The following is a 27,206-nucleotide window of genomic DNA, read 5'->3' as shown; positions in this document are numbered from 1 at the left end:
AGAGCTGCCACCATAACGGTCAGCAGATGGACTGTCCATGACAAAACAAGGTTTCATCTAGATCGGACATTGCCAAATATGCACTCACTATTTGGTTAAATACTTGCCGTCTCTCATTGGCCACGATCCGCTGAACATTTCTTTATGACCTCCCCCAAAAAGATCTTTCCTATCTCTCCATGGATGTGGCAGGTGAATGACAGATCATTCTACCAAACTTACTTGGATGCGCAGAGAGTTTGATTGAAGCAGTAGAGGACACCGCAGAGGTGAATAGATACCTTCCCCATACATGTGAGACCATCATAGTATCTCTGGTGTCAGTTCAGATTTTATAAATGGCGGATCCTTTTTGGAATGCTTGCATTTTATTTTGAGTCATCAGATAGAAATAATAAGATTGGATGTAACTACTCACATTTCCAATATCAGCGTGAGCAGGCTTAGTTTCAAATAAATCGTCAGGCTAGGTAAAGCTAGATGCAGAGCGAATTAAACTGGTACACCCAGCTTTGAGACTGCCATGTTCAGAAAACTGTTTAAGGTAATGTAGACATCGATAAGGGATAGGCCTTTGAGTGCTGAAGCATGAGAACATGGAGAGCATTCTGTATGAAAAAGGGAAGACGTATGGCCACAGGTTTCATTCTTGTGGTTTGAAGTATTCGACTTACAGAGAGACAAACCATCCTTGAGGATGCTGGTCATAAAATATATTGTCTGTCTTACCTCTTCTTTTTGCTACGTATATGCAAGAGTCTTACCAATGTTCTTCCCTGATTCCAAATCTAAAATGGTTGCCTCCCCAATGGAGATTCCATCTGCAGTGTCACTTTCAATTATCGTTCCCTAAACTGAATGTACAGAGGACAATCCAAGACCATTCAACCTTTTTCAGGGTAGAAACCTTTTTTGATGCCAAAATAATTTCTAACCATTTCAGTGACTTCTCTGCCTCAGAAATCACATTTTATTATGGTTAATTGGTTCCTTCCACAATAAACTTCCATCGTAATCTACTTTGACATCACAATCAAATTTAATAAAGGGTCTTTCAATGACACATGATCCTTCAATATCATACAGTCATTCGACACCATACTTCAATGTCAAATATTTCAAACTAACAATAAGCATGATCTTTGAATGTCCCATTTTTACACATTAGCAGGATATCTCTGGACACCAAATCTGAGTAGGATGTCAATTTACCTTCAGCCTTAAAGTTCATCAAATGAACAACAAAAAAACACGAATCTTGATGCAACGTCTGACGAATTAGGTTGGCTCTACTAAATGTTGATCTTCTGCTCCTTGCTCCCCCAAGAGGTGGTCCAGAGTGTCTCTCTCCTCATACCCTCAGGTAAAAGAGAATCTTTCCATACGGTATTGGGTATGCCGACAAAAAAGTTACTTAGAGACGCAAACTCTTTCTCTTACCACTTGTATAACGACCTCTGACTTTCTGAACTAAGATCCCCATTTTCACTGGCCCTGAAGGCAAATTACCATGTGAGGCAAGGGCTTTCACAGAACCAGCAACAATGTAGAAGCCAGAGGATGTGTGGAGTGAGGAGAAGCTTGGGTCTCACCCACCAGACTCTCCAAACCTCCTGGATCAGGTACACCCATGGAGCTTGGCCAAGAGGGATGCAAGGCTGTCCTCAAGATACCCAGCAAGGCCGGTCAAAGAACTTGGCATGGGAAGAGTTGGCAGCTGGAGCTGGAAACTCAGATTTCAACTATTGCCAAAACTAACTTTGCCTTCCTCACCCTGATATTCTTTGGGTGCATGGACAAACGCAGGCTGAGGGTTCATGGTGAAATTATAGACATGACATGCAAATGTCATGTGGATCCAATAAGGACATATTCTTACGACTTTCTCAACATGGTTTAAACCAGAGACTTAAGGAGGTAATAATTTACCTAGTAGCTGTCAAATTCGCGGAGGACGTTCAGCACTAGATTCTAAAGAATTGCTCAGAACTTGGATTGGTAAGGCATAGAGAAACAGAAGTGGACGCCCTTGCATTAGACTTCGACATATATAGTCTGAGGTCATTACAGCCTGGGCTGACAAAGCAGTGATTAAAGTCGCATTGCAGCACCAAGCAGCGATGGAAAGCTGTTGGTGGGGAGCCATTTGAAGAATAATTATAAAATGAGAAATCTGAAGAAGGACGTACCACCTATTAGCAACCACAATTTTGCAATGCCGGTTTCCTTGCCATTTCCAAGAAACCCTTCAGGCACATTCCTTCGTGGTACAACGTGTCCTAAACATTTGGAGACATCACTCTTCAGGAGAGTGATTCTCTGCTAGGCACATCTGGAATAAAGTATTAAGATATTTCTGAGATCTCTTACTGACACAGGATGGGAAACTTACAATAAGAACAGGCATATTACTTGACAGCGAGGACAAACGACCTAACATATACAGCTTTTCTTCCAAAATAGCTCAGTAGCCATTTCTCTAACTAACACAAATCCTTGCTCAGTAATGAAAGATGCTGTTTGTTCAGAGCAAGAAAAAGAAATGAGCTTTAACAGTCTCTGTACTATATTATGGGATGGAAAAAGCCTTTGTTGGCACCCGTAATAAGGAACTACAGGGTTTCATTATTTGCAGAAAAGATACCTCCTATAAGCTAATGTTCTTCCGTTTCTTTTCTTTTTCTTTGTGGAACGGAATTAAAGCTAAAATTCATCTGGCTGCTTATTCGTTATTAAATCAGAAGAGCGGGAAGGGACCAGTATAAAGCTATTGTTATTACCACTAATATTAAAGATAATAATACTAATAACGCTAATAATATTAATAATAACGAGCTACTTTCTCTTACAACAGAGATCCAGGATCTGGTGCAGACATGGAAATAATCTGTGTTAATAAATATGAAAGAACTGACATAATTTAACGTACTACCCCACACGCGTGATTCCTACTGTCCTGCATAAGACTTACCATGGTGAAAGTGATGAATGTCCTCGGTACAGAGACACTGAACACTCTTATTTCTGGAGGGCCTGCCCTAAGGATGGAGTGTCCTGAAAAGCTTTAGTGGATACGTTTAAATATCCAGCAGGGTTGCAGCTCAGCTAATTTCCCAAAGTGAACCCTTCAGTCCATATCCCAATTACTACCAAGAACAAAACAAATTAAAAGGACAACAAATCAGTCCTGGCTGGTGACTGCAGTGCACTGCAATGAAATGGTTACAGTTGGAACCACCAAAGTTAAAGAATTGGCTAAAATGTGGCACAAAGGCGTGATGGCTGAAGTGGGCCATAAAATAGGGACTAGGCAAAATTAAAGGATTGTGGAGGACTTGGACTTATCAGTCTGGAGGCTGTTTGCAAAGGATGTGCTGTACCCTCCGGGTCCTAAGCCACCACACCATGAAAAGGGAGAGTAACCAGTCGTTAAAATATCTTCCAGTGCTGTGGTGTATTTTTACAAAAAGACTATTTTTTGCTTGCAACCATCTACTTGTCTGTTCTTGTATTTGGAATGCTTTAACCCACCTGCAGTTTGTTAAAGGAAGACTTGGGTCCTTAACGCAAACTAGATTTGACCTTCTTTAACTTTTTTAACTGATAAAATATCTAGTTGCCACAATTTTTTTACCCACCCGAAACAAAGGGACCTACGTTCTTGCTACTTTAGCCCTTATGATTTATGTCACACGCCCACCTGCAGGTATGCAATGCGCCTGAGTTAGCCATGTTAAATCTGTAGATGGACTTGCCTTTTTAGCTGTGTTTACTGTTTGTAGTTTTTTTTTTTTTTAAATACTAAGTTTGTACATATAAATAAATATATACAAGTATAAATAAAAATGTGCTTTAATTGTGGTTACATTGTTGCTCAGGTCAAGCAGATGTTCCCTTGCTGAAATCAGTTTTCTATGAATATAGTTAACACTGGGTCACTGCCTAGTGGGCTGGTTTGCCCCATCTAGAAATGCAGACATTTCATGAGCCTGTATAAGCCAAAGCTATCCCCGCATTTCAGTGGGTGCATATGAGCACCTGATTCCTCACAACTTGGTGAACTTGCAGGCAACTCACTCATAGTAACCGGTGCTGCCAGCTTCTGCCTCTTTTCCCTGTCAGGATGGCAAGAGTTAACACACAACATAAGTAAGGCGAGTCGCAGCTCAGTGGTTTTAGGTCTCGCGCCTAGCGTTGCATTGCGCAACACTGCTCGCGCAGCACAAGACATTTTGTAGGGGGTTTCAGAAACTGAGCTATGAATCGCACACGCACAAGCGTGTGCTTTTCCTTTTGGGGCACGCTATTGGCCTTTGCGTGCGTCTCTTTATGAAAGACTGCACGCATTGCTCCGCCCACGGCCTATTGGTGTCTATTACGCACACCGGCCATCATGTGGTTTCAATTATCGTGCTCAGACACGGGAGCGATAATTGAAACCACATGTCTCGCTGTGGTGCGCGCGCACCACTCGTGGGATTGTGTTTTTTTAGATCCATTTCACAGGGAAGCAACTAAATGAAAGAACCGCTGACCTCTTGTGTGCTTCTTGTTGATTTTAGGCTGTCTTTTTTTTTTCTTTTTTACTGGCGAGGCCACTTCCTCAATATAAACAAGACCTAAAAAAGTGTTACAAAGACCCTGACAAAAGCCAAAAGGCAACACTAGAGCTATTTTCTTTGCCAGTGCTTGTTTAATAGGATGTTTGTATCCAACACTTGAAAGGAAGTGAAAGTCATTTGAAACCTCTTCTACATCTTGCAAGGAAATGATCACCTGCCAGAGCGCCTACCCTCCAGGGTGAGGCAGCAAGCAATGCGCCTGGCATTCCCCGGGGAGCCTGCAGGCACCTATTGCCTCTCCTGAGGCTGAGGGATCGCCGGTGCTCCAGGGGTGGGCTTCCTCAAACTATCTGATGGCTGCTCTCGGAGGACTCATGCCCCGCCTGTAGAGCCAAGCCTGGTCTCTGTATCTCCTAGCAACACCGCCTCTTTCTCACTGCTCATTTATTGGAGACCCAGATTCGCTTCTTCTCAGAGGAATTTGTACCTGATATAAGTTTGCACCCCTGGGCTTGCGGATGAGGACATGGCAGACGGAGCTCGGTCCCGATTTGGCAACCTGGGTCACCGCAGCCCAGCGACAAGCCCAAAGCTTGGGAGAAGCAAAAATCGTACCCAGCAACAGCTACCGGCAACCCCGCCTCACCCTCCACAGGCCACCATCTCCTCCTCGCCGGTGGCCAAACACCAGCAACAGGTGCTTATCTGCCCAGGACACAGCTTCAAGAAAGTGACCCTGACCAAGCCGACATTCTGTCACCACTGCACGGACTTCATCTGGGGGCTGGCGAGCTACCAGTGCGAAGGTAAGACATGATACTTCTACAGCAGGCCTGCCAGTTGCTTATTACAGAAATGACCAATGACAGGAGATGTCTTTCTTATCAGGTGGGCTCTCTGCAAAGGTGCAGTGGCCATGTTCGACTTAGGAACATTCACAAGTTACCACAGATACATTTGTGGTATTTGAAATGTACAAGACTCTCCTTAAACCTGGCCCTTAGGGATGTCATCAGACCTTTTCACGTCAAATATCAGTGGCGCCAGTGAACTTCCCATCTGGGCAGCTGAAAAAGTGCAAGTTAATTGCACACTGCTTTACAGGGCTCCCAGTTACTCTACGGTTCCCATATTTCCAATTCATAAGCCGGGTACTGTAATTGTAAAAATGTGTGACGTCAGAACGACCGTGACCCCGTGTTCATTTATTGGAGACAGGGATTTGATCTAAAGCAGGTTAGAGACGCAATCATAGGTGTTTAAGTGGGGCCATGCACTGAATTCTTCGGGTTAGCCTGGCACAGCTACTCATAGGGCGAGGGGCCCCTGCAGATGGGGCTGAAGAGCAGGATTCAAGCTGTACGTGTGTGGACGGAGGTGCATCGGCTGAGCTGTTTCGCTTCCCAGCAAGAGCAGATGTGGTGGGAATACTCGAGGCCGCCACAGAAAGGCAGTGGGAATACCCTGTATGCTGTTCAGACATCCGCATCTATGAAGGTCACCGCATTTACTGGGCAGGCTCCTTCAATGCACATCTAGGCCTCTCACCCACCAGCGCTGCCGCCGCCACTCCTGCCAAGTCTGCATGCCGCTCCAGGTGCGCTGCGACAGACACCGGGCTCCAGACGTGATGTCTGAGCCCCGACACAAGAAAGATGGGCAAGAGCGGGCAAGGACGGAGGTGGCGGCCGTCGGGGATAAGTTAGAGCTGTTGGCGTTAACAATTACAATGCTTTTACTTTCACTATTTTATACCAATGGCAATAAAGCTATGCATATGTAAATACTCCACTGCAAATAAAACAAGAAAAAAACATTTTCAACGCCAACAGTTCTAACTTTAACAAATGCGAGACCTATTGCATTGCAAATGCTTGTTTACTTAGTGACATTGCCCTGCACATTTGTTTTCTGCATATGCATCGCTAAGCGCTCTAGATTTTCTCTACTGGGGCTAGGTTGTCTGAGCAAGTCCTTTAATCTCCAAATCGCAGGGGTATCCAAGATGGAGCTGAGGGTCCCCTGTTGGGAGTTGGTGGCATTGTGCTTTTGTGTTATGAGCTCACTTGCAGTAGGTGGCAGATACAGTCTGGTTGTTTTAACAAAATGAAATGGATGCCATTCATCACTAGGTCTCCATGCCAGACTCAGTTACAGTTAGTCCTCCAAGGTACGTACTTTCGTCACTGCTGGACAAGGTATATATTACATTTGCAGACAAAAAGTGATCCTGAACTATGTGGAGAACCAGCTTTGTGTGCACCATTGTGCCAGGCCTCGAATGCAAATATGGTGCAGTCAAATGTTGTGCTTTAGAGAATTAAATTAGCAGATAGCAAATAAGCTGTACTTTCTTACTCCTTTGTGATTGATCTGTGTACTGCCCGACTATGGTATCACTATTATATTCCATATAGGTACCCCAATATAGTCTTGGGTAACATTGTAACCTTTCACCTATACTCTCCCCTACATTACACACACAACACTTCTTGGGGACTGACCTTTTACCTAAATACGACACTCTACACAGAACGCTGGATTTTCCTTGTTAAAAGCCTCATACATTATCCATGAGGGTACTTGGAAACTCAGCAGGACTACCATCTCCTGTATAATAACTATGTATAAAGTTCATTCCTGACGTCATCCCAAATCTGACAAGTGGCACAGCAAGGTAGAACTCCGGGGAGACCTTTGGGTATATGAACATCACATCTTGATGAGACAAACAAAGGAGATCAGGATTTCCCTGCCGACACACACTGACACGAGACGGGGAGGTTCTTGCATGCAGATACTCCAGCTCGCAGTGGTCTAACATCCCTTGCAGGGTGTCCAACTCGAGACTAAGACGGGGTCCCTCAGTCTCTCACTTCAGGTAATGGGGTTGACTTTATCCTAGAGGGATTCTTGGCTTAACGCCTAGTTAGGGTAGCATCGTAGGAGTACGCATTTTATTGTCATGTATTTTATATACTTGCCTGTATTCATGGTTATAGCAAAATAGTAGAAATCTACCATCCATTTACTTTCCTAGTGCAGCTGATCATTTATATCTGTTACTCTCTAATAGTTGTTTCAGCACACCCATTTTACACTAGAATAACGCTTATTGAAAAACTTCCATACCGTTTATTCTGTGTATCTCTCCTAGACTAAGTGCGCATGAGTGACTGAGCGAAAATTAGAACACTGTTTCCAGGGATCAGGGCTGTCATGTTCGATAGTTACCAAGAACTATTCTCTCCCTGGTAAGAGGAGATTCTAGTGGCGCTGTGAGCTAGCTGGTACATTGGCCAACATACCTGGTGGGGGTGTCTAGAATCAGTCTGACACCAATTCTACAGTGTATGTTGTCTAAATGCGCAGATCCCATATAGGTTTTATAAGAACTACACGACATGACCCCCAACGTGGGTGGGGTACTTATTTAACATTCAAATCTGAGTAGTTCGTTGTGCTATTCTCAGAGACCTCTACTCACATTTCCCCAGCGACGTCTGGTGTGGGAGGGTTCAAACATCCGCCGCAGCTGAGTAGGCAAAATTCCTATTTATTGGCTGTTGGTTAATCAAGCTTAAAGGACACATTGTTCCTATTTGTGCATAACACCTTATCTTGATACCCTTGGAAAACTCTTCTTACTTAAACAATGACTGAGCAAGCGGATACATTTGTACATGAGCTAAATCTCTCAGCCGAAGAAGTAGATGCAGATGCAATACAAATTACAGAAAATGTTAGAAATGCCATCACCCTGAAACTAGCTTCATATGGTTTAACAACTGGGGCTGGCCAGTAACCTTTGTGATGAAGGCACACAAATCATTTAGAACAGAGATAGTCTATTCATGGGTTACATTCCCACAGGCAAATGCACTAACAAAGACATTTCATTACTACACAGAAGATGACAAACCGAACGAATATTGTCCTTATGAGGACACTGAAGTTTCGCTCACTTACCAGGAGCATTTATACTGGTTTAGAGGGGCTCTACCCCATACAAGAAAAAGAGTAAGACTCGGTCTGCTCGGAAGAGACGGAGCAACATGGCCAGTACTAGCGGCCTATACACCACATCCTGACATAGAAATGATTCCAGCTGGAGACTTACTTACACTTCATAAAGAATTAATAAAACTTTACAGAAACGTGACAGTTCTTGATGAGAACACTCATAGTTCAGCCAGCAACGGCTACACCAACAGGTCAGATTCAAACATCAACAACTAAAATTACACCACAAACATTACACGTGGGTAAAATGCCCACTAAACGTGAACAAATGCCATTCTGGATGGCTCAAAAAATAACACACCTACAGGCAGTATTTCCAAACACCAGCCCACATGAAAAACATTGAATGTTAATAATTTGCTTGCCCATGGGTATAACACCCCAGATAGAGGATTGTACCTCTTGGAGTACAGTTATTGCTGCCATATATACCAGAACTCATGGTATGCCGTCATTAGCAGTAAAACCAGATGTATTAAGACAAATCCATAACGAGTATGGAGCAGAACCTGCTATTAACTTAGGGATGAAGTTACTAGGTAATTTTGCCCAGGTATCAGCTATAATATTAGCAAATATTAAAGGGGAGGCAGCATCGGTGGCAATCCAAATTCTAAGGGAGTTCACGCCTCTACAGCAGGAACTACCTAAAATAATTGTAACTGCTCATGCAGAATTAGGCCAAGACAGTTGGGGGTGAGGGTAGAGCAATAGTCCCGAAAACATTCCAAATGGAGGGAGACAAGCCCAGAAAAATTAAAGGTCTCTTTTGGGAGAACATGACTTTTGGCTATGACATTCTTTTAGATGAAAGAGATTGGCCGCCTACTATTGTTATGGATTGCCCAAAGGGAGAAACCATAATTATGCTGGCCCTTTCTGACCTCATTTCCCAATACTTAAAACACATATGTGCAGTAGTGAGCGCTGGCCCTTGCTCCTGCATTATATCGCAACATGTTGGGTGGGATGGGGATTCAACTCACCACATGATACCATTAAAATCTACTCCGGCTCCATAGAGGCAGTATCCAATTAAGCAAGAAGCTACAAAACAGGTCAGGGAGATCTTAGATCAACTTGAATACCAAGGGGTGATTGAAACGTGCACCTCTTCAAAGAATAATTCTTTATTTCTCGTAATGAAACCTGACCACTCATATCGTCTAGTTTTAGATTATAGACATCTAAACTCGTGTACAAAAACATTTGCAGTACAAAACGCACACAGTGCCGCATTGATGAACAACATTGTGCGGAAAAAATACAAAACAACACTAGATATCTCAAATGGATTCTTCTGCCAAAATATAGCGCCTGAAAGCAGATATTTGACACCATTCTCAGCACTGGGGTCCCAGCGTCGAATTTGTTGACTCCCCCAGGAGTACAAGAACAACCCGGGGTTGTTCTCAGCTAGAGTAACTGAGTTACTTCAGAATCTGGATGAAGAGGCATTGTCCTATGAAGATGATATTTATCTGACGGATAATGACCTGGAGGAACACTTGAGCAGGGTGAGTACCATAATTTTGGGATACGCCTCCGAGGGCTACAAATTCTACTTCAAAAATAGCCCACCTCAATGTCCTATTTTGGGGATATGAGCTTTCAAGGGAAGTTAAAAGCTTGGCAGCTAACTTTTTAGAAAAGTGTGCGCTGCTTCAGCCTCCAAAATCACTGAAAAATGTACAATCCATACTGAGATTCCTGAACTTTGGTAGAACATACATTTTGGATTACGCAGAAAGGGTTAAACCTTTCTACGACTTCATAAGACCTGATTTTTCAGTTAGGCAATGGACACAGGGACACACGGACACCCTTCGTTCCCTACAAGCTGACATGATCGTTTCAAAACACTTACAGACACGTGTACATGTTCACAATCTAGTGATCCGTATGGTGGTGGGTCAATCTGGGTACACCTACCTAACATACAATGAAGGTGAAACAGTACCAATGGCATACAAATCACACTTCTATACAAACGTTAAGATGTGTTTTGCATCTACAGAAAACATTCTGACAGACGTACAGACTGCTATTGTGAGAGAAAGAGCACTGCTCAGGGGAAGCAAATAATTGTCGTGACTCCAGCACCGGCCTTCGAGGCTGCTACAAAGGCAAGTGTTCCAAATACTAAAGCCTAACATCTGAGATCGATACAATGCGCTAATTCTCTCACTGCATCAGATGTAGAATACAGATACGACCCAAATGTAAAAACACAAGCATTTCTGCAATGTGAACAAGAATATCCTCTCCCGAATGAAATAATGCCTCCAGATCAGTATGAATATATTATTTACACTGACGGATTTGCTCAGCCGGCCACTGGAAGTAAACAGCAATACTGCGCTGCATGTTCGATTGTAAAAGGTCGTATGCAGGACGGAAAGTTCCAGCCAAACTGTAAGAAACACAGTCTCTGGGAAACTGCACGGCTCAGCTGGCAGAATTAAAACCTCTACTACTGGCACTGATAAATACGGATCGAGAATTCCCTACACTAATTATGTGCGATTCTTTTTACTGTGTAGAGTCATACAATGAATATATACACTACTGGGGTCAGAATGGGTTTAAGGACTCAAAAGGTTGCACAAATAAGCACAAAATGCTATGGGAACAGGTAGCCGATTTGAAAAATGAACCACTGGAGCTCACGTGATACACTGAGTCATCAACGTGATGGCGTTCACGTTGAAGGGAATTCATTGGTTGATGAAGCCGCGAAAGGGGCTGTACGTACGGCTTCCGTAGCTCCAATCACTCGTTCAAAGACAAGAATAGACGGAGACATTATGGTTGCGGTCATTGCTACATGCAATAATTCGGCTGTACCGAAAAAATTTCCACTCAAGTATTCCTACAAGTTAGATGCAAATAACATTCCATTTGCTCAGATTCCCGGAGTGGGGGATAGGGTAATACCAAACATGGATTGCAGATTAGGCTTAATATTAGCTGCACACAAGGGTTTGGGGTCTGCACAAGCAGGAGTTAGAGCGACCGGTTCTTTACTGAAACAAAGCTATTGGTGGCCAGGGTTGCCAAAGCAGACCAAGGGCTATGTCTTGAAGTGCGACATCTGTCAACAGATGAAGGGCTCCACCATAACATGTCCAGCACAGACACCATAGCTAAAATCAGACAGACCACATGATTGTCTCTATTTGGACCACTGCAGCCCATTACAATCTGATGGGGCTTACAAATATATCATGGTTGCAGTGGATTCATGCTAGAAAATCCAATGGGTACGGCCTCAGCGCTCGGCTAACCCTCGAACTGTTAGCAAAGATTTGCAAGTCTTTATAGGGATATACCCAATTGGCACATCACATTCTGACCATGGCCCCGTGTTTAGCTCTCAGGCTTACAAGGAAGCCAGGAGAGCTTTGGGTGTAGCATTGCAGTACTCCTCTCCGTACCATCCAGAGGGAAATTCGGTTGTGGAGAGGGATAACGGGGACTTAAATCCATCTTTAACTGCTAGAGTATTAGGTTCAGGTGGTAGTTGGGTCAGTCACTCATATGGGGTACAGCGGGCCCTCAACAATATGCCAAGAAGTTCTCTAGGGGGTGTCACTCCTTATGAGGTCCTATTTGGGATGAGAATGTGGATACCTGATCGATTGTGAAGGCACAGTGGCGGATGGAAAACCTTTTGTCATTAATAAACGTTTGGCTGTTTCACAGGATCTGAATGAATCCAGGGCACTAAAGAGCAATGTACAGGTAAAGCAGACCGCCACTGGGGAAGTCAAGTCAGTCACGGCAAGACCTGTCTAGATTCCTAAAATTGGGGAGCTGGTCAGAGAAAAGATAGTGGACAAGAAAGAAATTGGGCTATCATACAGAAAGCCTGTACCAGTCCTGTCCGTTGAAGGAACAAGAACTGTACTTTTGCCGCCGCTTGCCGGAAAAAAGGAGAAGAGATTTGTCTCCATTGATCTGATCAAACAACACTATTTGTCCGATACTGAATAGTAGGCTTAGTGGGCTCCTGAGTAGCCGACGCCCTCCTCGCGCTACTATACAGGAAGTTCAGACCGAAAGGCTCGTCACTTTTGAAAAGACTCCTTATAGGACTATGCAACAATGCCATGGAACTCGTTCCCCTTGGACAAGTAATACAAAATGAAAATGAAAGATCAATTTCAATTTGACCTAACACTGATATCTACATAAAAATGCCTCAACATGAGCCATCTACAAGTTCAACACCCTGCGGGACTACCTAAAATAGACCGAATAGCATCTGGCTATTTCATCGCCTTCGATACCTTTTCCTTGGACCTGAGTGAACCTGAAACAACGCCAGCCCCAATATCACGTCAACAACAAATCAAAGACTTCTTTATTTTTCTTTAAAAGCCTTTCCAGGTGTCACCTTGGCTATAACTTTGGATAATTACCGGGATAATTTTCTTTCTTTTCTGGATAGGCATAGTAACTGTCTTTTGCTTACTTATTAATGGAACTTACCTTCGCCAAAGCTCTGTAGCATCAAAAGTGAACTTGATCCTGAAACCTCATGTTTCATCACATCGTGAACAAAGAGACTTGTCATCAGTGAACATCACAACAGTTCCTATACCTGATGGTATAGTATGGGACAAAGTTGATTTTGATATATTTGGTCTGACCGAACTTTTAAAAATACCATATTTGTTTAAAATTTCCTTAAATGATATCATTACCTCCAGTACATTTTCCGATGATTGGGATTTTGAAACTCTAAAAAATATGTTGTCTGATTTAGAAAAATCTGCCGCATTTTCTAGCAATGAAATGTTAGAAGACACATCAAACTTTAACACAATGTATTGTTATCAACATTATGGTCATCATTTTCTACACAAATCCAGTACCCCTAGGAATGTTTTCACAACACACCAATGAGAACATTGCCGTACACCACCGAAAAGCAGTTAAAAAATGTGCATATTTTTCCGCGGTTTACCGATTCAGACTCGACCCCATATTACGATAAAGGTTGCACCGACATCCGCACAGAAAAATATGCTAACACTAAACAGATTTACTCTGCTTCCTTTATTACCTTTATTACCCAACTGTCTTAAAATCAGCCTGGGGCTTTAGAGACTGTCAAGTACAGGGAATAGAGCGCTATTTAGAGCATGCTTCATTCCCCAGCAGATGTCATTTCTGAATGATAATGTGCAACAGACTACCTGCCTTGGAATAGCCAAGAACAAGGATTTGAACACACCTCAGATTCCAACACCAGCACAGGCCGAGGGTAATTTAACATCATTGAAAGGGGCAACATTAGATGCCGTTTTACAATACATCAGACCCCAATTGGAAAGGATGGTTGGTTTGGCCCACAGACACTAATAGATGTCAGGAAAGATTCCCGAGTACAACCAAAGGGTTCAGTATCTACAGTTCAAACCCATGCTATGTACAAAGAGAGCATCCAGGGGTGGTGACATCACACAGTGTTGAAAAGGTATGCCTCCATTGGCTAAAGACCTCAACTCTACCACAGGTGAAACAACACTTATCCTTACTTACAGAGGATGTGGACCTATGGGATTTTTTATTAGATCCCAGAAAGACACGTCAAAAACGTTTCTATTATGCTATCTATTTGGAAAATCTCCTAACAAGAAGAGGTGGAGAGACTACGAGAAATAGATAGGATCAATTTAGAAAAGACGTTAGCCGTAGTTGAAAATAGATTTATTCACTGGGCAACATTGTATCTTCTGCTATTGAAGTACTAGAACAAGATGTGTCCATACTATAGCACGGGCAATCACAATTGCGTTCTATATTGTTATTGAGCTGGACGCTTGACTCATTGCACACAGGTTATGTGCCTTGGTGTTTTATAAACAGTACGTCACTGTTTTCTGCATACAATCTAATGGAAAAACAGATGACAATGGCACAGAGAGGAGCAAAATATACAATGCTGCGTATTGAAAAATTGGACAGATTACCTTTTACTGTGGCAGAATCTCCGTCCACAGAGTGGTTGATCCATGGCCATATAACATTACCGGTCACGACTTTCCAGTTTCAGCACTGCCTTGAACAACAACAGGCAGGCAGATATGAAAAAATGTGTAGGGAATTCATCAAGGAATCTTGGGAATTACTGTACAGATTTCGGTGCAGGAGTGGGGATCTAGAAGTGTTTCTAAGCGGTACAAACTGCATGAACGCTTTAAGTGGATCTCTCACATGCGAGGATATTATGCTGCAATGGTTCAGTTGCAAAGCTATCCTGTCACTTGAGGGGTACCCCAGCAGCTGCGACTACTCCAGTATTCAGGCTACTTTCAAATGGGAGTTACCTGATGCTGAATGATCAAGGTTGTTGTGGGATACTTTCGGGCATCGCAAATCTCATCATCGTTGACTTCCAGGTTTACTTGATGTATGCAACTATTGTTTCTACCAACTCACAGTCAGGGAGGCGCCGCTATGGCCTTCATTGAAGGTTTCCTTTATACGGTTTGATACTCTGAGCAGAAGGCAAGCCATGCTTCAACAGAAAGCAGTTCCCTTAACCTCCATCCGGGAGACTTTTGATCTCCAGATCGCAAGGTCCTCGGCTGAGATACAGGCACTCATAAGTACGAACTGCTCCTTCCATTTCACAGAAATGGTAAATCGTATCTTTAACAGGTCTGATACGACAGGTACAGTCCATCTATTTAAGACCATAGGTTTGTGACTGTTAAGCACCTTTCAGACGATCCTCGGAGTTATACTTCTGCTGATCCTGTTTGTAATAGCAGGTATCCTCATTGTTATTTTTCTGCTAAGCAATGGACATCCCAGTCACCAAGGAGATGGAAACAGTGATCCTGGAGCGTAAATACCGTGATTGCATGGTACAACATCTGGGCACACCTCGCTCACGGGAAGTAAGCGCCTCCTGGTTCCTGTCATTTAAACCAGTCTGGATGGACTGCATCCTACCTGTTCTCCGATGCCTCTTCTGCGGAGAAGAATGCGTGTTGGATCTCTGTCTGACACTTCCATCAGGTGCCCAACCGGACGTTGATGCTTTACTGAACCCGATAATGGCCCATGTTCTGCAGTGTCCCCAGAGTATTCCTATGTTGATGGTGGCGTTTTTAGGGCCTCCACAGGAAGTCTCTGCTCCTGTTGGAATGGATACCAGTTCCTCCACTGACATCCAGGCCTTGGATGGCGCACAGGCTGCCCCAGCTTCGGCAGCAGGCAGCACGGAAGATCATCTGTGCTCAATTGACATGATCTGCGAGGTGTTACCAAGGTTATCGTCTGCGAAGGCAGGCAACAGCAATGTTGCGTCTACAAACCAAAACACAAACATTTGGCTCATCGTGTGCTGGGAACACTTCGGCCTTTTTTAAACAAACTCAAATTGGAACTCCAAAACAAATACACTTTTTATGACCTGCATGGCTTTCCGATGCTTGTAGTCTAGAATCAGTCTGACACCAATCCTACAGTGTATGTTGTCTAAACGCGCAGATCCTATATATTTTTTTTATAGGAACTACACGACGGTGTGTGTTCTCCAAGAACAGGCCATTCCTGCAAGTAAAGTCAACCGCTAGTCCTACAGAATAGCTGAGTGCTCTTTCTTTGCATTTATTAAATATCTTTTTAAAATAGAAGGACATTTTCGGTTATCACTAAATAGTGAGTGAAGCTGTGAATGCTCTTTAATGAAAAAAGAGGCATTCCTGAAGCAGGGCCAGTTTTGTCACTGTCCATTTGGTGCAGGAATCATTGGTTGCTTGTCACGCCTTCTTGTGTGGAATATTTTATTTCATGTTATGACAGCAGGACTTCCATAGACATTTGAAGTACTGTTCAGTACTCATCACAGCAGAACATCTACAAACCTGTAGGACATTGGAAGACGACCATAGCCAATCCTTTTTTGCAACCCCCCATAAATTACATTTTACCCTGTTAAGAGTGCAGGGAAGATACTGTTCCAGAAACTTGCCGATCCGTGAGAGAAAATGAATATCACTGCTACAGAAGATACTGGAAATAAACCAACGTTTACCATGAATAGCCACATACGTGCATAACTACAGTTCCAAATGGTACCTGTAGGGAAAGTATGAACAAGAGGGGTTCTACTTCCCGGTGTAAATAACTTCCTGCTGTAGAAGTTCTGAAATGTACTGCACTGTAACTGCTGAAACAGGAACTCGCACCACTCAACACCTAGAAGTTAAGAAATCTACAAATCTCGATCTGCAAAATTAAAAAAACAATTATCCAACCTCTAACTTCTGAAACGGTACTAGGGCAGCACAAGTGCTGACTTGGCTACACCAGCAATCTGAGGTCAGAGTGAGAACCTAGGCAAACTAAGCCACAAATGCAGAGAAAACCCAACATCCAGCACCCATTACCCTTATTAGAACAGGCAGGGTCTATTCACAGATAACGCCATGGATGACACTGCAGGAAAACACAGAACCCCAGACACAAACATCTCCCAATCAAACCACTAAGGGACCAAGTGATATCATATAACTATAAAAACCTCACTGAGCTGTTCACTGCACGGGGCCAGCAGTATACCAGTAGCCATACTAAATGGGTTTTTCACAGACGTACCTCACCATTATCATTCAATACTCACAAGAAGATTCCAAACTAGAAGTACCCGTAATTTTCCAGTGACACTAATTTTAGAGACAATTTTAAACACTGTTAATATTTTTATTTTGAACTGTCACAAACTACTCCAGAAACCGCTACTCGAAAAATACATTTCTACTTGTTTAAATCTCTGGTGTTCAGACCGAATGAAAACTCTGACTTAACAGGTTCTCGTACTTCGACAGAAGAATGTTTCAGTAGTCTCAAATGCCATGTGCTTTTCCGCAGGAACCCATGAGTTGACAAAAACATTAAGTTTTCAATTTCTAGCTCGGAGACATTTCATTGTTGTTTAAAAAGCGAATTTATCAAACTCATTGTCAAACAGAAGCTTATTGGAAAAGTTAAAGGCAACTTATAGCACGTATAATGGCACCAATGTTTGTGACAGAAAATAGTCGACGGTAAATGTCTCAAGCATTTCCGTTAATAAATCATATTGTTTTAAAGATACAGCATTAGAGGGAAGAATATGGTACCTCTGTACAACACAAGGGTCGGCTTTGTCATTTGTTCTAGATACTAGATATTTCACACAATATATTTCAAAACAGAAGACACTTGGATGTGTATCAAAAACATACTCCTTTCCTCCAACAGATCCATTAACCCCAGGGTGCAAGGTATAGTGTATATATACTAGTACATTATCACAAGAAAACCCACACTTTGTGATTTATGGTCTTCCGGTTGGAAGCGTCTCACTCTTGCATGGCAGGACAGTGAAAGAAGAATGTTGAATTCAGCATGGAAACAAAAAATGAACTGAGGAGACACTAGCGGAGATGCCTGTAAAAGTGGAAGCCACGAGCATGCAGAGAATCTGAAGAAAGAAAGCCACTGTAAGACAAGAGGAGACGATCAGATGAGAAGAAAGAGCAGCAGCCAAGTCTGAGATACCAATGGAAGTTAGATGGTGATAGAACAATGAGAAGATGTAGTGCCGCAGAAGAGATCAGTATTAGATGAGACAGACTCTCACCTCTAGTGGAGCGGATAAGGTTACTGTTGGTGAACTGAGACTACGCGGTCGCCTTATCTGAGGCTCGCTTAGATGATTGTTACTGTTTGACGTTGACCCAGCTGCACCATCTTCGGCATGCTAGTATGGAGGCAAACATAAGTTAGAAATATTTGTGCAGCCTTACATACATATACAAAAGTCTAATTACGGTCAAATAACTACCTAATTTTAACAAAGGAAACTGAAAGTCAGGCTGCCCTAGAATTATCCCACATGTTAGATGGTGCCTAAGTTTATCAAGTCTATGCCTCCCTAAACAGAAAAAAAACGTAGACCTACAGTATATTTCCCAATGCTTTCTATAAACAAAATATATACATACCAATAAACATTATGCCCATGATTTTTTATAGCTGTTGAACTCTTTGTACAAAGGGTAAGAAAACAAATGCACACGTGCCTTACCATGTTTAAGTCTTTATTCTTTAATTTTCATTAAAAACCCCTACAAATATGTTGAGGTGTACAAGGGTGCTTAGCACAAGCTTCGTTATTAAAGAAAAAAGGAATAAAGAGATGAGCTTAGGCAAAGGGGTATACTACAGTAGTGTTTGTGAAATCTCAAGATGTTAGACTAACTGGTCTATCTGCTAATGTAAGTAAATGTCTTAAGGAATTCTTTGACAAGCGAAGAAATGTTTGAACTGGGAAATGACCATCAATGACAATCAAAAATGTGTCTCAATGGGCTAATGGGAGACAAATGTAAGCTTAGCATGTGTATATTGAGATTCTAACATTCCCCAGAAGACTATTTGTGACTTGGTTAAAAAAAAAAATCAAAATAAGACTATTCAATATCAGGTAATACACGGAACTGAACTGTTAGAAAATGACCAAGTTATTAGTCTGTGAAGGTGCATGGATTATTTAGCATTTACAAAATGTAACTTTTAAATTTTGATCATCAGCCTATTCCTTGAAGGAATATCTTGAAAAAATAAAAGTTTAGAACACTACCATGTCCTGCCACCAAGGGCACTTACTAAGCATGAACATTAAGGTTTGGATACTGATAAGACAACAGATCTATGTATGACTTAACAATAGTCCAAAGTGAATTCAGAAGCCGTGCCAAAACAGTCATACATTTCCGTAGACTCCAGCCTTTTAACTTTTACTTATGTACAACGGGTCCTACTGCCATATTCAGAAGAAATTAGAGAAAGTCATTTTTGCCGTAATACAAATGTCTTCTGGACAAGTTTAAGGCGAATGATAACTCTCTAGCTGCAACTGCCACACAATTGCAGCGCCAAACCCCTGACAGGTTATAGCTCTCCAGACAGATGATTATATGTTAGAAGGAAGGACTCACCAATTCTAGTCCTAGTCTAGGCCTAATCAAGGATGTTTCACTACTGAGACGACGGAATCAGCCTGAAAAATACAAATTCAATACCACAAATATGGTGGTATGTCTGCTGCATAAACACTGGTTCACCATTACCTGAACAAAACGAACTGAAATAAGGTATAAAGTATCATTAGCAACTTCCCTAACAACGGTGTCTCTCACTGGATGCATCTCCTGATGCTGCAATGAGTGAATGAACATTTTCAGTTTCTCTGGTTAGGAAGTGGTTTAGGGTTTAACAACTCAAGTTCTGGCAGGAGTCTTATGCAGGTATTCTTTACCTCCTGCTGCGCTTTCCACCTCACCTGACTAAATAAATGATCTATACATTTTTACAAGCCAGAATATTGTGCAGTTAATGTATTCTGCTTGTGATAGAAGGTGGAGAGTGGTCATTTTTCTGTTTGCTCCCGATAGCTGCAGTTCATCCTGATCAGTACTTAGCCTTACAGAAAATGCATAAGTACATGGTCAATGCACAGATGGGACTGTGCTTGAGATGACAGTCGGCTCATGAGACAACCAACGGTTATTCGTAGAGTCCCTCGGAAATTGCCCCACCTACATATGAAGGTTTTTATGGACAAAACATCATGGGGAGCACGAGAATCATAGTCAATATTTACAGGATATTATTCTCCTTAAGCTAAGATAGCAAGGCTAAGTTGAGGTTTCATGATTTGATTGAGCAATGTACTTCTTCCTCGACCAAGACAAAAACCACTGATTAACATGCAAATGATGATGTCCAAAAACTCAGTATCATCAGTATAATCAAAGTCGAAGGGTTTCTGATTATCGAGTCTAGATTATCATGAGACAAATATTATGGACAAAATATTGAGGGACAAACTATGGAAAGGTAAAAATGTATAGATTTTCAAGAGTGCAATCATCACACTCCCCGACTCACTCCTGCCATGTTTTCCAGACTCTGCAATATATTGGAATTGCCTGTAAGTAATGATTCAAAGAATTCTGCCATCCTCAGGAAGCAGACGCTGAAGGTCATCTGAAATAATTCTCTCCATTATTTAATTTGAGAGACTAATGAGTACATTGGGATTGCTAGCTCAAAGCCAGATCATAGTATGTTGGCAGGACACATGTTTGCAGTCCTTTGCTTTTCCTTTACAAATAATGGTTTCTGGGTGCACTATTTCAATAGGTTAAAATGGTTCAGGTGACCGCCACAAAGTTCAGAACCCATAAGGTAGAATAATGACATTCAGGCTGATGAAAGACTATCGGTAAATCCAATTTATGAGCAATGGCAATTCTGTGCCAAAATACAAATGTTTGATCACTATGAAAATGAATAACCTGCAAGGCAGAAAGGGCAACACACAGGGCAACCACCAACAACTGTCACAGGACAACAGGTAACCCGTTTTCTGCATTCAATTAATTTAGCACTACATAAGCTCTAGGTATAAAAGATTCAGTATATTCAAAGGGAAGATAGAGTCAATATCACACAGTCAATCTCAGACAAGAGGCACATCTCCCGTGGACCATTCAGTCAGGCCTATCAGTAGGCATGGTGAGCCTCTGGCATTAGAGAACCAGGGCCTATGGATACTCTAGCACCCTTTTCAGAGTCCGCAGGTCAGGAAAAAAAAGGTGAGGCTGTAGCAGAATTTAAGGCTCCAATAGTGCTCAAACAGCCCATAAAATGCCTACCTCTCTTTAATATATATGTACATCTTATTCTTCTAGGAGAGCTTTAAAGAAAGTTACATGTCGCAAGAACAGCTTCATGCACTTCAAGCACAACTATCTGCTCATATCAACAGTAGGCAACCACATACATGATGAGGCTGCTACACCATCTTTGAAGAGAAAGCTTGTAGTGCTGCTACAACTTGCAATGAATACACACAATTAACTGGATTCTCTAAACCCTAAAAGCCTCAAAGAATCCACTGGAGGACTCGATCATAGCCAAGCTGTTGACTTGTTATTTAAAGGTAGCCTGAAAGGCATAAATACCTGCCAAAATTTGGGTATTCCCTGCCACAGACAAATGCCTTACTGCTGGGGAAACACGAGAGTATACAGGAAGGTGTACTCCCACACACGCATTGTAAACAAAAACTCCTCCTGGTAGCTGTACGGGAGTAATGCATTAGGCAGTTCAAATGCATAAACATAACCAGTACTATCACAATTGTTCAAGTTGGAGTCCATGTGACTGACATTGGCGTGCAATAGGTAACATTTCATAACAAGCATCAGCCACTTCTGTGCTACAGCCAGAAAGAAAGGTTAGCTTTATTCTGAAGTAGAAATAAGCCAGACATTAAAGAAAGACCCAACTCCACACAACTCTAGCCTTATTTCTCTGGGGGTGCCAAAAAAGTTACCAAGTAATAGTTTTTGCCTGGATTACATGAAAACAGGTTTAGGACCAGAGGGGCCTTGAACTCTGTCCTTGGAGGCAGAACAGACAAAGCATGCTCCACAACACTGCGCAATACAGACAAACTTAACTCTACTATTTCATCTGGGTTTCAAGCAGATCATCATCATATTAGTAGACAATATAGATTAATTTCATATGTTAATATTAGAGGAAAGATTGTTAATCTAAAATAGTTGATTAAATACTCTAATAATCACCTATTTCAAATGGGTCAATTGGTATCTTTTGGAATCTAGCGCCGCAATGCTTCCATAATCAAGTTGTTACTTCATCTGGCTTGAATGCCTTTTTTCTCCTACTGTTAAGGAATAAATATCCAGCAAGGGTAACCAGAGAAGCAAACAACCCAAAAATAAGCAACAAATAATGGCAGTCGGGCAGGACTCACTAAGCTTTTAGTGTCCTATCATCTTTCTAGCCTGTGCTGACATAAAAAATTATCAGCATGTATAAAACAAAGTATGCCACATTTTGAATGCAAGTAACTTGCCTCACATTTAAAAATAAATTCAGATATTTTACAGAGAGCTTGGCCAAAAAGAAAACAAAAAAGTAATGTCTTGTAGGCCTTTATGTAATTTGCTTCAACAAGATACAGACTGGTGGTAATGAGGAGACCGAGGTGATGCTTTTTTTCCCTCAAGAGGCATTGCCATGGGAGTTCTTGGTGGAAAATACTTGACCAGGCATGGGTATCTATCTGTTTTCTTAACCTTTGTACACCGAGTAGTAGTTCTAAATTCAGGAATTGCAACTGAATGCTAATTTCAATCATGTTCAAACCCAAGCAACGTTTGGACTTTCGAAACCTTTTCAGTTTTCTATGTGGTCTAAACTACTTTCCCATTACAAATCATGAGCTACTTGAAAGTAGCTTAAAAAAAAAAGATCTGTGATCAAGAATGTGCTAAAACGCTATGCAATAAATACCTATTGCTAATTTTGACATTGTAAACCAAGAGGACCATGTTTAGGCTGGACAGTTATCTGCATACTGTACCTGCATAATAGGTCGCGTCCATGTTGTCGTTCGATTGTTATGATTGACATAATAAGTACGTCCCTTAGCATCTTTCCTCTCCTCCCAGCCTGATGGTAAGCCCGGTGTGGTGTGCACATAGGCCACTGATGGCTGTTTATGCAAGAAATCATTGTCAACATTTGGGGATTCCTACTAGCAATTATTCTGAGATAGCAAAGACACACAACAATAATCTCAGTATGCAACATTTCAGATAGTATTATTTTCTTAAAAAAAGAAAGACATGGGAATGTTTGTAATAACCAATAGAGTAAACAGAAACTTCTTTCTTCTTAGTGAGCAGCGCTGATTGCCAGTATTGATTCATCATCCATTACATAGCTTCAACTGATGTCTTGAATCATAGATGCAGCCAGCAATCATCCTTGGGAGATAGGGGGGCACCTGGGAGCTGCGGGACAGTGGCCATGACGAAGGCAAATGCATTAGCAATGTATTCACTCACTAGATATTTCTTTTTTTTGTAAAGACCAGGCTACATGAGGCACCAGAGTGGATAACAGTGATTATGCATGCAGTCACAAGAAGCTTGAAAGAGAAGAATATGGGTGGTGGAGGTGGACACACAGGACTACTTCCTTCCAAAGATCCAAACCCTTTACACCAAGAACAGAGTACCACATTACACAGATGTCTGTCACTACACAAGATATGTAAGGAGCATGAAGCAGAGCTTGGGTAATTCAAATTAACAAATATTTGCCAACTCTAAGACAATTAAACAGGCTCTCAAGGGTATCAAAGTCAAATATCATGCTTGCTAAAATATTAGACTTCTTACTTAAGCAACTCTGATTGTAGCACAAATACTATCTCGGTGACAATATAAAATGGTAATCCTTAAACACGTAGGCAGAAAAAGAAAATCTATCAAGCAAAAAACTCTTTGCAACCACAATACCACATGGGGTTCTTAAGCCTACCAACTTCAGTTATACGTTTTTCTTTGGGATCATAGAATAGGAATATATATAATGTGCACACTTCGGAAATATTATGAAATTCATAAAGAGAGAGGACGTGGTTTAAGAAGCAGAGAAGGACTATGCAATGTTATTTTCATGAATTAATAAGTGTTCTCTTCTCTAGAAATGCAAAACAGAGAACAGGCCCCTGCACATCTAGACACTGTCCCGGCGTCAAGTGAAAACAATAAAAAAATAATAACTATATATTAGTGTCTTGTCACATCTGAACGTTTAGTTTTCTCCTAAATTTATAGCTCTTGAAACCCGGATAGCAACAATCGCTGGTAGAAATTTTGCATTTCTCAGATGATGTACATAAGAGGGATGGAATAAATTACTGACCAAAACAAGGAACTACACCTACAGGGAGTCTAAGGAGGAAGGTCGAGGCACTAAGAAAATACACCAACAACAACATGGAAAGTGGAGTTTCGATCTTTCAAGTCTAGTAAGTGCACCTTCACCGTGAACAGAGCTGATAGGACATTGTTCTTTATAAAACCATCGACGCATTCGCTCTGTTCCATCTTGCCAACAAAGGTAGAGCTCTTAGTACCATTAGTAATTCTTATGGTAGTTAAACAGACATACTGCCAGAAGCCCAACACTATCAATAGAATACCTCCTTAATAATTGGAACAGTGTTGGAAATGTGCCACTCATTTGTTCTCTTATTGTTATGTAACTAACCATTTTTACCAACTTGTACTCCTAAAATCATAAATGATAAATCCCTAATGTACGATGGCTTAAAAAGTGTTTAGTTTCAACTTCCAGTAAAATTACAACAGCAATCTTTCAATATTACACAACAATGTCCTAATTTAAAAAACAAAATGCACATTTATTATAAAAGATATATTACAAATATACAATAATCAGTTAAATTGTTTGTTAAAGAAAACATCTACACAAAATGATACACGAATCACAATGGATCCCTGTATTACAATTTACAATGCTATTTAAGATACTTACAGTGCATCCTATTTATTACATTCAATCAGGCCGTGACTGCAGTAATCATAAAAATAGTATGGATGCAGAGTTACAGTGGTTCAGTAGAATATATCATCTTCTTGACAAATAATAGATGCACAGAAACTTTTTTTAAGACGAAGTGACGAACAATTTTTTACCAATTATTTTTCCTTTGTCAACTTGCAATTTTTCACACCCACTTATACTTTAAGGTGCTAACTTTCTTCTTAAATATCCTGAAAATGGATGGTCTACTCACCAGTGTCTTAAAAAGTCAACATGCTGGGAAGGGACTGTTTGTGTTTGAAGGCGCGAGTTCAATTATCTTTTCGGGAAGGGATATATGTTTTAGACTGAGGCTTTCACAGGATTCCTGTCTTGTTGCAGTCATGAGCCCTCTACAAATTATACATGAATAATCCTTTCACTAGTTTAATAGAAAGAGTCTTTTTTTTCACATCTTCCTACAAATTTGCTGGAAAGCTTCCAGAATGCTGAGGGGCTTTCAAAGGAATCTTCCGCACTCCTGGCAGTCCCCCCAAAAATCTACTGCTAGCACCCATGCCCTTCTGGGGCACCACCAACCACAATATGAATTTTTCAAAGCCCACACTGAGGTTCATAGAGTGCTCTTGGGTGGACCTGAGGCAAGCGCTCCACTGTGGCTGCAGGCCACTGAAAACTTCAGCTTTTTTTCCCTTTATTGTTTAAAGTCTGGTGAATGTCCTAGCGCCATGACCTCAGGTGATTGCTGGAAATTATAAGTACAAACAAAACAGGAATAAACTCATCTGGGACAAAAACGCACACTTTCCAGAAGTTGCATACCACATATTTTAGGCTCTGACAATATTACAACAATTTTTGTTGGACTAGCCTTTAACACTTATTGTTTTACTGTGGCCTGCCACTACTCTCTCCATTTAGATACTATGAGTCTTTAGTACTTGATTCCATTTTACAGAAACATTACTTCATGTTCTGTACATGCAGATTTCAAGTATATCTCAGTATTCTTTATCAATTGTTCTCTTCAGATATGTCCATTCTATATCCAGGCCCTGTTCGTCCAAAAGAAAGAAGCAAAGGGCAATTCAGATCACTGCTGGCCTGCCCCACGTCTTCCTGTGGAATGACCAGGCAAGGCTGTTTATATAGTGTCCCCGCAGACATAACTCTCTCTCGAGTGTACTTCTCCACTCCTTTGTGTCTGACTGGCCTGAGGTGAGGTTTGGCTTCTCCAGATTGCTTTCTTTAGGTGGAATGGATAACGGCGTTGTTGGACTGCGCCACTTTTAAATGAAAGTCATGCTTTCCTTCTTCACCGATACTGTAGTAATTAATTAAAAATACCCGAAAAAGCTGTCTGTAGTAAAGGGAGGACAGAGGACACCACCAAGAATAAACAGGATTTCACAAGATGAAGGGCAGCTTTAGTTGGCAAAAATCTTGTGCGTAGTTCAAAATAAAACAGCTGGAAATATGATTTATTAAAGAATTATTACACAAATTAAAAAAATTCTCGAGTTTATGGTTCTTTAACTGGGTGGCTTCGGTCTTTCTATACAGAGCATGTCGGGAAATATGGGCCCTAGCTCCCATTCAAAATTGGAACCCTTAGCTGAGAAAGATCACCTTTAGGCAAGCAATTCCTAAAAGTGTGGAAGAAGGGAGATCGGAGATAACAGTACAAGGGTAATGCAGTTCGAAGCTACTAAGGTTTACGTATCAGACACATTCAAACCTACATGATGATTTCAGTAATACAAATATACCTGTTCTAATGGCAGCACAATGATGGTATGTGTGTGAGGCTAGGCAATGAGAACAACAAATTATCTTTCAGCCTAGCCCTAGTTTGAACACTGAGTGGCAGGCCGGAGTACCAGATTCATCAATGTAAATGTTAGGCCAACGGGAGCAATTAAAGGCAGAATTTAAAATATTTACGTTCTCCAAAGTAGTCTATATAATCCCATAACATTAGTGAAAACGTACCACAACAAATACGGTGTCACAACAGCAATTCTCATTTCTTATGCAGCACCCCACTAAATAAATCCCAAAACGATAGTCAACAGGAATCAATCTATAAAATTATGAATATTTAATGTCCTTCACCACGAAGATTAATCTACCATCTTTCTGCAGAAACTGTTG

At 41.5% G+C, this 27,206-nt stretch overlaps 1 protein-coding gene across 25 annotated transcripts in view; it reads right to left on the bottom strand.

Moving 5' to 3' along the window:
* Nucleotides 1–27,206, bottom strand: part of NEDD4L (NEDD4 like E3 ubiquitin protein ligase) — a 1,669,848-nt gene that overhangs the window by 420,487 nt on the left and 1,222,155 nt on the right. For 21 of the 25 annotated variants that reach the window (XM_085630299.1, XM_085630265.1, XM_085630279.1 and 18 more), the window contains 2 exons: nucleotides 23,056–23,187; nucleotides 18,232–18,351 (listed from right to left, as the gene is read on the bottom strand). The exons of the other annotated variants lie outside the window; for them this stretch is intronic. In XM_085630299.1, coding sequence (XP_085486425.1) covers nucleotides 18,232–18,351; nucleotides 23,056–23,187 — 252 coding nt within the window. The remainder of the gene's footprint in view (nucleotides 1–18,231; nucleotides 18,352–23,055; nucleotides 23,188–27,206) is intronic. 25 annotated transcript variants of the gene reach the window in all.

Source organism: Triturus cristatus, chromosome 2_1, assembly GCF_964204655.1.
Source record: "Triturus cristatus chromosome 2_1, aTriCri1.1, whole genome shotgun sequence".
Lineage (NCBI taxonomy): Eukaryota > Metazoa > Chordata > Amphibia > Caudata > Salamandridae > Triturus > Triturus cristatus.
This window is presented reverse-complemented; position numbering and strand designations above follow the sequence as displayed.